Genomic DNA, 11951 nt, shown 5'->3' with positions numbered 1-11951 from the left:
CTACTCTTTATTTTAGCGACACCTACAATCATTTTCAAACTAAGCTTTAAATGGTAGAAGATGAACTTGAATCTTTGATGAAGACGGAGATACATATGAAAATTACAATTTCTCCGGCCTTAAATGTTTGTCTAAGTTGAAAATAATGCGATGATGGATGTGGATTTATTGAGACCAGGCACTGTGCCTATATCTCCTGATACAATTCTTTGGTTTGAATTTTTATTAAATCCATCTTTATTACAACAACATTTATCCAAACCTTCTCCCGGTAAATGACAATCTAACCTCAATTATTTGATGCAAATAGAATAAAGTAATTAATAAAATTATTATGCTAATCATACTGTCATAAAATTATTCTAGATCCTTCAGCGACGGATTTAATAATCAAGTTTATGACAATAAATTCAGAACAAAAGGAAAATGAAGTGAAAATTGTTGATACAGAAATGAATGATACAAAACCTAACACCGCAGTCAAATGGAGTCACAGAAATCTTGCTTTGAAAATTCTTTCTTTGAAAGTAGCAGCTCATTTAAAATGGGATTTGGATATATTGGAAAAAAAATTACCATTACCAATACAGTTAACGCTACTCCAAGACCTTCTTTATATAACATCAGATTTAACAGTTGAAATACCAACTATACCTGAATTTGTAATGCATCCAATTTCTGATCAACTACTATTTACAATTGTTTTATACCATAGATGGCATATAAGAGCAATTCTTTATAGAGCCTTAAATAACAAACAGTCAAAGCAACAATTTCTTCATATGTAAGACTTTAAATATTCACGTGATTAGTTGTAATATCTTGTGCATAACTTCTTTCTTAATTTACTACATATAACAGTCCAGGTATACAAGAATCAACCTATGTACCACCTGGGGTAGTAGATGACATAATTAGAAAATTAGAAACTCAAGTGTCTAATAGTATAACCGTCCTAAATAATGTTCTTGAAAGTAAAGATATAAATCCAAAAATGTTATCCTTTGATACTTTCCAAATGCTATCTGAAGATAGCACAGAGATTAAACAAAATTGGGAGAATATGTATTCTATAAATTTAGAAGAATTTAAATGTCAGGTATGACATGTTTATATGTTTACTATTGTTATGTAATATTTCTTGTATTTTATTATTTATTGTAACATGTTTAGATACATTACGATTTGGCAAGATTTCATTTGTTAAAAGAAGAATACCAAGAAGCAAAGCGTCACATTATACAAGCCAAAGAATTATTTTACAATTTCGATAATTCAGAAGGGAAGTTATATTGCAAAGTTCAAAAAGAATATTTAGATGGTTGTTCCTTAGCATGTGAAGTACCTATAGAAGGAGTTACTTCCAGTCTTACCCAACAATTGCAAGCATCAATTAAAGATCAATATACTGTATGTATCTGAACATAATATAAGAAATTGAATTCTATATAAGATGTTAATAATGGTTATTTGCTTCAGAATATATTGCAAATTCTACAAGCAGATAACATTACAAGAGAAATTCCTCAAGTTTATAGAGATAATTTGGAACTTGATGTGCAAGGAGGATCTGTTAATAGAAAAATTGTAGTAGCTCGCGATCTTTTGCTCCAAATTCAATGTTTAAATTTAGTTAGAAAAATTGTAGATGGTAGTATAATTCTTGGTGATTATATAACAGAAATACAAGCAGCTGGTAGCAAAGGAATGGATGTATTTCTTTCGGTAAGGTAATTTCTCTATTGTTTTAAATTATTTGTTATTTTATTGTCCATATTAGATGAAAACTTTTTTAGGCTCTTGGAAATGTTTTGGAACAAGCTACTGATACAGACAAAAAACGTATTTCTCGCTATCTTCTTTATTTCGTACATACCACTAATATTTATAGGTTTGCTTCTAAAATACTCAGTGATCCATTGTATATGACATTATTTAATGAGGAAGAATTAGAAGAAATCAGAAAATCAGCTACTGTTGAAGAACTTGAAATACCGGATTTATTATTGAAAAATGATTGGGGTATTCCGCTAATAACATATACTCGTCAGTATATGTACATAAGTATTAATTATATAGCGTAAAATATTGGTCATTAAGTGTTATCGCAATAATAAATTATTTAAATTACAGAAAGCTCAAGGATAGAAATATTTGAATTAGAACAAAGATTAATACAGTCATATGATACTAATGAAATTCACGAAATATTGATACATTTAGATGGTAAACATCGAATGAAACCATTATGGAATGTAAATAGTTGTTGGGAATTACCTATACCATTACAAAGTGTTGTAATGTCTCTTCCCAGAGGATTCCTTCAAGATTATTCATATGTATTGTTAGCAAAAAGTAGGGAATTAGTAATGTCTAAAGATTTTGAAGGGGCAATTGAGATATTAAATGTATTGGAGAAAGAAGTGCAGCAGCATTCACAAAGTGGAAACACATTAATATTTAAATTGTGTAAATTAGTAAACTGGGAATGCCTTCTTGTAGAAATTTGGAGATGTCTTCACTTATGGCCGGCAACGGGTATATGTATGTACATTTGATTTCATAATCTATTATAATTTAGATAACTAAACAAAAATTTTGTAGGTGATACGCAAAGTTTAGTCACAAGATGTAAACAATGTCTTGGAGCATTACAAGCAACAGATCAAGTTATACCAAGACAAGAAATTATTGAATATTGCACTGTTTTTCTTTTAAATATGACTGAGTGGGATTATTTAACAAGTTTAGAGAAACGTTGGAGTTACTCAGAGTTTGCAGCAGCCATCAGTAGTGTTTGTCAAGATATTATTAAATACAAAGGTGGAAGGAAATTTCCAAGAGAAGCATGGGATATGGGTTAGTTTTCAGAGCGCCAAATAAAAATTTCAGCATTAAAATATAATATGAAATTATATTTTTAGTATTGACTGCCTTTGGACCGAGTAGAGATCAACCACAGAAACGAAGCAACAGTGGTAATAGTGGAACAAGTACTGGTAGTGCTTCAAGAGATGTTATTGCTAGCATTGGAGGTACACTTAGTAGATTACGCGAACCTATGGTTCTTACTGTTGTTATTTCATTATTAGCACGTTTGCGAAATGTTTTACGTGATGAATCTGGTCTTGAATTACATACACAATATCTTCCTCTTTGGCCTGCTGGTGTACCAAAGTAAGTTTTCACATAACACAAAATGTATAATGTTTTATAATAATGCATAAATGTAATTTTGCAGCGCTAATTCCTATAATATTAGAAGTATTGGAGAATTGCTGTTTCAATTACTAACACAAGCTTTGAAATATTATCCAAGTAATGTTCCTTGGTTGAGATTGATGGGAGACCTTAATTTTGGTAAGTATAAAAAAAAAGATTAATTTCGAAACTAAATAAAATATAATATTTTTAGTTTTAGGATACTATGAAAGTGCAATAAAATATTATTTAGAAGCTATTATGGTAGCCAGTGATTTGTTCAGTCAACCAGTACCAAGATCACAGATTGATGATCTCGTTTATAGGCGTATGATTAAATGTTGTGCTCATTTACAATGTTATACCCAGGCTGCTGTACTGTGTCAATTTTTGGAGGAAGTAGACTATACTTTAGCTTTTAAAATGGCAGCCAGCGATCAAAAAAGTTGCGCACCAGCAGACGCTATGGACGCGTACTATCATTGTATTTGGGATACTACAATACTTGAGTATCTCATTTATTTACATACAAAACGTGGTGAACATCATAGAAAACAATTAGCGGTTAGTAATTATATATAATTCATTTTAAATATGTACATATATATTTATAATTTAATTATATTTTAAGATTAAGGTAATTGGTTTATTGGAACTGAATTCCAATAATAATGAAGAAATACAAAGGGAAGCAGCGAATATTCGGAAAGCAAAATTTTTAAGAGCATTAGCAAAACAGTATGTTTATTAATAAAAATGTATATAAAATTTTGTATGACTATATAATAACTTTATACAATTTAAATATAACGATTTTTATATTTATAGTCTGAATTGATAATTAAAACAATCAAATCTCCCTCCTTTACCGCGTTCAACTCGTACCAATCACAGCTTTTTGTTTTTTACTCTAATCGATCTAATGAAACACGGAATTGATAGAATTATTTTATTACATGAAATATTTTGTTAAATTAACATCACGAAAAAATATTTTTTGAAATATAAGTGATTATTTGTTTATTATAATAAAGAGTTTTTAACACTTTATAGCATATCATCTTTTTCATATGAGTCATCTACGATCAGCCCTTATCGTTGAATACATTGTCGTTGCGTAGTGCGATGAGTGTATATTATTGCTGTACGTAAACGTACACATAAATTATGTTTATACGTTGGAAATGAAGTGTGCAAAAAGAGTTAGCTTCGGATGAAAGATTATAATAAATAGAGCAATTTAACAAATTGTAGGTGACGTGTATAACATCGTTAAAACACAATTCTCATAGAACTGCCTTCGTAAACAAGGCGCCATGATGTTCTTGCAACGCCATAATACTGTTATACGACGTTTCGTTCTTTCTATGATAAATATTTATAATTAAAACCGCATGTAAGATACGAACGAAATCAGTTACTTTTTGTGTACTTCTCTACATTGTAATAATCTCTGGCTATCTGATTTTGGTGAGTACGTGTAAAAGTTAGTGAGTTCTTCCTAAAATTCTGAAAGTTCTCGGTACTATTGCTTATTGCAAATACCCTCATTCTACCACGAAAAGGAGTGAAAAAGATAGAGATTGGAAGACAGAGAAAAGTCGTAGTGGAAGAAAAAAAGAGAGAGAAATATTATGTACGCTACGAGTGGCTGTACTGTATTACAAGAAAATTTGCTCAGATATTTATCGTGTTCGTAGAATTGTTGTCATTAAGAATACGATAAACTCAAGGTGAAAATCGATAAATTCATAGATATTTTTATTTGATTGTGATGGCGAGAGGTTGGCGTCAAGAATGTAGTAACAGGAGTGGGAGATTGTAGTAAAAACAATGCTGGATCGCTAAGCAAGTTCTGCGTGAGTATATATATATATATATGTATATATATATATATATATATGTAATTTATTATTAGTTATTTTATATTTTTTTGGTGCACATTCTTTATATTTGCGATATTTAATATCATATTATTTCGTTTTATATTTTGTATATTCTATATATCAGATTCCTTACATGTCTAACCTCACATCTAACGTAATATCTATTTTTTCATTTAACCAGCGTTAACATTTCTTTAGTATGAATTAAGTGGATCTTAAAAATGCCATAATATCTTTCTGATATACAGAATATTAATTTAAGAAATAAAATGTATTGGAGAAAAATACTTGTGTAAACGACATGAGAAAATTTTGAATAAATATGAAAATTGATAAAATGATATTGAATTACAGGTTGCTACAAAACGGAAACTATAAAAAATTCATACATATAGTTTACATATTACAGTATTTTTAACATGGATGATGAAGAAGGATCATCAAGTTCTGGGCCTATGTCTTCATTGAACAGTTTGTTTTCATTTACTAGTCCTGCTGTAAAAAAGTTACTTGGCTGGAAACAGGGTGATGAAGAAGAAAAATGGGCAGAAAAAGCAGTTGATTCATTAGTAAAAAAATTAAAAAAACGGAAGGGTGCAATAGAAGAATTAGAACGTGCTTTGAGCTGTCCAGGCACACCTAGTAAATGTGTAACAATTCCAAGAAGTTTAGATGGTAGATTGCAGGTTTCACATCGTAAAGGTTTGCCACATGTAATTTATTGTAGAGTATGGAGATGGCCAGATTTGCAGTCACATCATGAATTAAAACCATTAGAGTTATGTCAATACCCTTTTTCTGCTAAACAAAAAGAAGTTTGCATCAATCCTTACCACTATAAAAGAGTGGAGAGTCCAGTGCTCCCACCTGTATTAGTTCCTAGACATTCAGAATATGCTCCTGGACATTCATTGTTACCATTTCAACAAATAGCAGAACCAACAATGCCACATAATGTGTCCTACTCCTCTAGTGGATTTAATGCTGGATCTACTGGTGGTGTAAATCCAACATCACCTATGTCTTCTGTTGGATCTGTTCCCAGTCCAGGAAGCACAACATCACCAAATCCACAAAGTCCATATGGTACTAATGGGCTACCAGAAACTCCTCCTCCAGCATATTCTCCACCTGAAGATGGTTCACAACCTGGACAATCACCACCACCTGATCCAGTAGCAATGGACACAAGTGGATCAGCTGAAGTAGCTCCAGTATGTTATCAGGAACCGCCTTATTGGGCCTCCATTGCATATTACGAATTAAATTGTAGAGTGGGTGAAGTTTTTCATTGTCATTCTCACTCTGTTATTGTGGATGGTTTTACAAATCCAAGCAACAATTCTGATCGCTTTTGCCTTGGACAATTGTCCAATGTAAATCGTAATTCTACTATTGAAAATACAAGAAGACATATAGGCAAAGGAGTACATTTATATTATGTAGGTGGTGAAGTTTATGCAGAATGTCTCTCTGACTCTGCTATATTTGTACAATCTAGAAATTGTAATCATCATCATGGATTTCATCCTAGTACTGTTTGTAAGATTCCACCAGGATGTTCATTGAAAATATTTAATAATCAAGAGTTTGCCCAGTTACTTTCACAAAGTGTTAATCATGGTTTTGAAGCAGTTTATGAATTAACAAAGATGTGCACTATAAGGTAAAATGTAGGATTTAAAAATTAATGTTAAGTAGCGTAAGCAGCAATATGTAAGTTGCAATAAATATATATTTGTTGCAGAATGTCATTCGTTAAAGGTTGGGGTGCTGAGTATCACAGACAAGATGTTACATCTACTCCTTGTTGGATTGAAGCACATTTACATGGACCCTTACAGTGGTTAGATAAAGTGTTAACACAAATGGGTTCTCCTCATAATGCTATAAGTTCTGTATCATAATTTGTGCATCAAATTTAATAGCAAAGGGAGAAAATAGTGAACTGTAGGAAAATCTGATGATTCAAGAACAGTTTTTAATATTATCATATAACATTTTAACTAGTTATTGTAAGAGATTTATGAAAGTACCAGAGAAAGTGGTAAATGAAAAACTGCCTAGTGAGATTTTTCTCATGCAAGTAAACTGAAGCTAATATGATTATGAAAATAAAGGGTTACGAAAGTTCACAATTATTGAAAGTGATCCTTATTAAAGAAATTTCGGAGATTACAGTTTACATGTAAAAGCTGTACAATTTTTTGGCTGTTAAATAGGAGAAGAATTATAGCAGAAAAAATATGTGTTATATATGAAGAATCATATTTTTCAAATATATTCAATTACACTTATATATAATACGTTATTTTATATGGAAAATTGTTATGAAAATATGTCCTAATGCTATATCACGAATGCTTCATTAAATTGTTTCGAGACTTATACTGAAATCTACATTTGCGTAGTTAAAGAGCAAATCAATTGTAATTAAACAAAAGACGATTACTGAATAATAATATACGAGAATGATTCAGAATTACATCAAATAACACTTTAACATTTATAGTTTTGAATACAATATGCATGCTTCTGAAGCATTTGATTTATGCCTAAACAAGTCTTAGAATATTTAAATTTATTACTATTAAGATTATAATCTAAGTGTAATTAATTTCAATTTTACTAATTGTAATACAATTAATATTTTAATATAAACATCAGATGCTGATCTCACGTTAACATTTGAAAGTTAACTGTATCTGATGACATATTGGAATATTAACTTTGATAATGCATATAAAAATATTTTTTGCGCAACGTTTCCTAATATTCGCGAAATGTAAGCCTTTGGATGTAGCCTTATAAGAAATTAATATGACAACTAACATAAAGTCATCTACTTACTACATGTCGAATTGAGAGTAATATAAGACTTATGTGTTAGCTTTGCACTTTTCAGAAGTGTTTACAAATTTCAGGCTTTTACAGAATTTTATGTACATATAAAAAGTATACTATTATATGATGTTATATGCAATTCAAATAATTGGCATTACATTCGATACTAACCATATGAAAATTCTGTGAATTGAATTCTGAAAAGTGCCAAAAGTGTATGTATATAATGCCTTTCATTTAAATCATGTCGAAAACTATTTTTGTTGATTATTAATAGGAAACTTAAGCCAACGGAGGAAGATTTACTTAGAAAATATTCGGTTACAAAAGATATTGCTTGTTTTATATATTTTACTGAATAATATGCAAATTTTATAAGAACATTATAATAGTGAACATAAGAATTATATATCACATACACATTCAATAATGAGCTGGGAAGGTCATATGAATACTTAGTTGAGATTAAATAAAATTAAATCAATGGAAAGTGTTATGCATTGAAATTTCATTACAATCAACTCTCATGTCTGTGTTTTTACATATTTATAACAGAACATTAGCTTTATGATGTAGACGTTTATTGTATACATCGATTCTCATCTTAATTTTACATTTAGGTACGCAGGTATTACTGAAGAAGCACAAATCTCAACTTAACTTACTATTGGAAATACCTATAATGTATATTCGAATGATCTTCTGGCTTGCTGATAAACTTACGATTATAATTCAAATTATTTTTATGTATATCTTACGAATATTTCAATTGTAAGTGAATGAAGAAAGTATACGGATCATATAACTTTAATGGAGAGTACTTGAGAACTGGAACAGAAGTCACTGCCGCTTGCTGTTACTTATTTGTCGATGTACCTAGCTGTGATTGTTTGCTACCAAATTTAGCAAATTACGTATGGGTGATCAACGATGGTAAAAGTATTTGCTTTATTGAATCAATGAAGATGAAGATATGTATTTGAATTTAAAAGCATAATCGTACAAGGAAATATGACAATAACGCTTAAAAAAAAAATACGACGAATAAAAATATTCAATCAAAGGAACATTTATCGTACCACGTACCGTTTTTTCGTGATCACCTGTAATACCTATTTAGTTGAAAAAAAGAAAGATAATAATAATAAGAGAAAAGTATTTTTCATCGAAACGACGCTGTAATTGGTATAGATAATGTCTTAAAATAATGTAAACCTGTTAACAGAAATGTGAATTAATGTTTTAGGTATATCGAGCTTGTAGCACTCGTAACGAGCACAATGCTTTATCGCAATATATATGTATGAATAGCTACATATGTAATAACTATATTTAGAGCTTCTATTCTTTGTTGGTATCGTTTTCAACTTTTTTACTATCAATTGATACACCATATATTGCAAATCTCATTTCCAAATCACCTGACATTGCTTTCTAATTCCTAAGTTTTACAGAACTGGATAAGAGCTTAGTGAGTATTGCAACAATAACATTATCATGCTACAATTTATATACTTAATTATGTGCCGCCCAAGTTGTGCCTTGGATATCTTTTACGCAATATATTTCAAATAAATATACAAATATGAAATGAAAATTTGCTACAATGTGTAGTGAAACAAATGTATTGTTTGTCAAATAGTGCTTACATATATTTTGATCGTATATTATGTGCAAAGTCCACTGCCTATAATGAGATTCCTAAATGCATAAATATATATTTAAAAATACAATAGTTTTATAGAAAGAAATGTATATAGATTATCATGATTGGTGATTTGGGAAAGATTTGTGATTATTTTAGATGTCAGTCAGTGTAAATAAATTCTTTTAGCTGTAAAAAAACATTTACAAAATCCATTCCACATTTATCATGTAGATCCGATAGCTACGGGCTTTCTCTTTAATATTTTCTTTACGTCTTTTAGAGTGTCGGTATCATTGTATATTATTCTAGACGATGATCGTGATAATAAAAAACACAGCTATTTATCATGATCGAAAGTACGATATCAAATAAATTCTGTTGCAGAATCATAAAGATTATCAACAGAAATATCGATCAGATATAGCTAAACATGATTAAAGCTGCATAAATTTCTTTATCCTTGAAACTGATATCATTCGCACATATAAAAATCTTCATACTTTCGATGATGTAACAGCAGATGCTGATTTGTTGTAGCAATCAACATTACGATATCGTACAGCTCTGCTATCGTTATTAAAATTATGAAATTCTTCAAGAGAGACTTCGTACATATTAGAATATTATCAGAAAAAATGTACTCTTGTTTTGTCTGTCAATCTTTCGAAACAAAGTCAGACTTCGTTCAACAATTCAAAAATTTTCATTTGTGCTACTGTATCTGCATTTCTGGTAATTACTGTGTTGTGCAGTTACTGAGTATAAATAAAAAATGTTTCCTATCTGTGTATCTATGTGCAACGAAAACACGGTAGTTTTATTAATCTTATCGATCAACACAATCCGTAATACCCTGTATTATTTCCCAAATTCTCTTATACGACGCTGTATTTTTGTATATTATAATTTTATAAAGATTGAAACATTTGTAAATGATAATTATTAAATTAAATATATTTCAGATTTGAATAAGAAAAGGAAGAGCAGGACTTTTACACTAGTGACTAGTGTTATTATAGGCCAGTTCGTACGCGAAAGTCAATGGTCTGTTTACAAAGAGCGTGTAATCCGATTCGCTGTTTTTCGTAGGAAGAATAGTTCGAAAGTATTAACGGATATTGTTATGTATTTTCTATTTCAGTGCTCTCGTATTAACCTATTATTTGAATTAAGTCAACCAGTTTAAGCCAAATAACCCAAATGGATGATTTTGATCTGGTAAGCTTGCGAAATACAATTTTACGTTTGTTTGTCGTTAGAGGTATGTATTTTTTAATCATGTGTATGTATAAATATGTAGTATTCATTCTGCAAATGCAAATGGGGTAGCATATTTGAGAGGAAAGGTCATTAAATCATTGATAATGTTGTTTAGCACGATCTAATTTTACAACCTCCAATAGGCAACTCTTGTAGATTTTTATGAGCTAAACATGAGTTTGCAAATCGTTTATTTTTCAGAATCCACAGTTTTCGAAAACAACAATTTTGAAAAAAAAATTGTACATTTTCGATTTTGGAGATGTTTTGTGCTTTTAAAATAGCAGATATCGAGTTGTTGTTGGGAAAAATGGATTCTGTGGACTCTCCCGAATAAAATGATATGTATTATTATTACATTATAAATATTTAATTATGTTTAAATAATGATCAAAGTAGAAAGGACACATAAAATGCACTATTTTTACTTATATTTCTTAATTTATTTCAAAAACTAATGGTCTAGTAGAAAATCTAATCATAGCACGCGATAGAGCAGACATTTCTGCTACGGGAAACATGAAAACAACTATGTACTGTTTCCAATATAAAAGCGAAACAGTTTGACAAAACACGCGGCGGCGATAGTGGTACTCAATGTTGGTAGTTGCCTTACCTGCTGCTCGGCATAACAGAACCGCTAAACGTGTGCGACTGTTAACTGTCGGCATTGAGTATCAGTGCCGCCGCTGCATGTTCCGTCAAACTTTTTCATTTTTACATTGGAATCAAAACGTGATTCTCTAGTTTTCCTTGCTGCTTCCCTTAACAGAAATGTCTGCTTTATCGTATGCTATGTTTAGATTATCTTCCAGACATTCAATTTTTGAAATAAATTGAAAAACGTAAATAAAAAATTGTGCGTCTGAAGTATCCTTTTCTCTTTGATCATTATTTAAACCCATTTGAATGTTCATAATGTAATAGTAATACATATCATTTTATTCGGAAAAGTGTACCGCGATTCGATAGTTGCTACTGTAAAAGCACGAAACATAAATCTAAAGCTGAAAATTTGTAATCATTTTTAACATTAATTTTTTTTGAAAAAATGGGTTTTGGGTTCTGGGGAAAAATGGTTTGCAAATTCATGTTTAGCTCACAAATATCTA

The 11951-nt window shown here is 30.2% G+C and overlaps 2 protein-coding genes across 3 annotated transcripts; both read left to right on the top strand.

Moving 5' to 3' along the window:
• The first annotated feature begins 16 nt into the window (after positions 1 to 16).
• Positions 17 to 4028, top strand: LOC122566744 (integrator complex subunit 8). The gene is made up of 12 exons (XM_043724432.1): positions 17 to 271; positions 367 to 784; positions 862 to 1099; positions 1174 to 1410; positions 1480 to 1725; positions 1797 to 2046; positions 2134 to 2544; positions 2605 to 2859; positions 2925 to 3177; positions 3242 to 3360; positions 3416 to 3765; positions 3833 to 4028. Exons 1-12 carry the CDS (start codon positions 151 to 153, stop codon positions 3950 to 3952), a joined length of 3018 nt encoding a protein of 1005 aa, XP_043580367.1. The 5' UTR covers positions 17 to 150; the 3' UTR covers positions 3953 to 4028.
• Positions 4029 to 4258: 230 nt separating this feature from the next.
• Positions 4259 to 10363, top strand: LOC122566759 (protein mothers against dpp). 2 transcript variants are annotated; one of them, XM_043724462.1, is made up of 4 exons: positions 4259 to 5060; positions 5442 to 6753; positions 6835 to 6933; positions 8552 to 10363. In XM_043724462.1, exons 2-4 carry the CDS (start codon positions 5507 to 5509, stop codon positions 8589 to 8591), a joined length of 1386 nt encoding a protein of 461 aa, XP_043580397.1. In that variant the 5' UTR covers positions 4259 to 5060; positions 5442 to 5506; the 3' UTR covers positions 8592 to 10363. The 2 variants fall into 2 exon arrangements, with proteins under 2 accessions (XP_043580397.1, XP_043580396.1); XM_043724461.1 differs by having other exon boundaries at positions 4262 to 5060; positions 6835 to 8998.
• Positions 10364 to 11951: the final 1588 nt, after the last annotated feature.

This window comes from Bombus pyrosoma, linkage group LG4 (assembly GCF_014825855.1).
Source record: "Bombus pyrosoma isolate SC7728 linkage group LG4, ASM1482585v1, whole genome shotgun sequence".
NCBI classification, from domain to species: Eukaryota; Metazoa; Arthropoda; class Insecta; order Hymenoptera; family Apidae; genus Bombus; species Bombus pyrosoma.
Note: the sequence above shows the minus strand (reverse complement) of the source record. Positions and strands in the feature narration are given on the sequence as shown.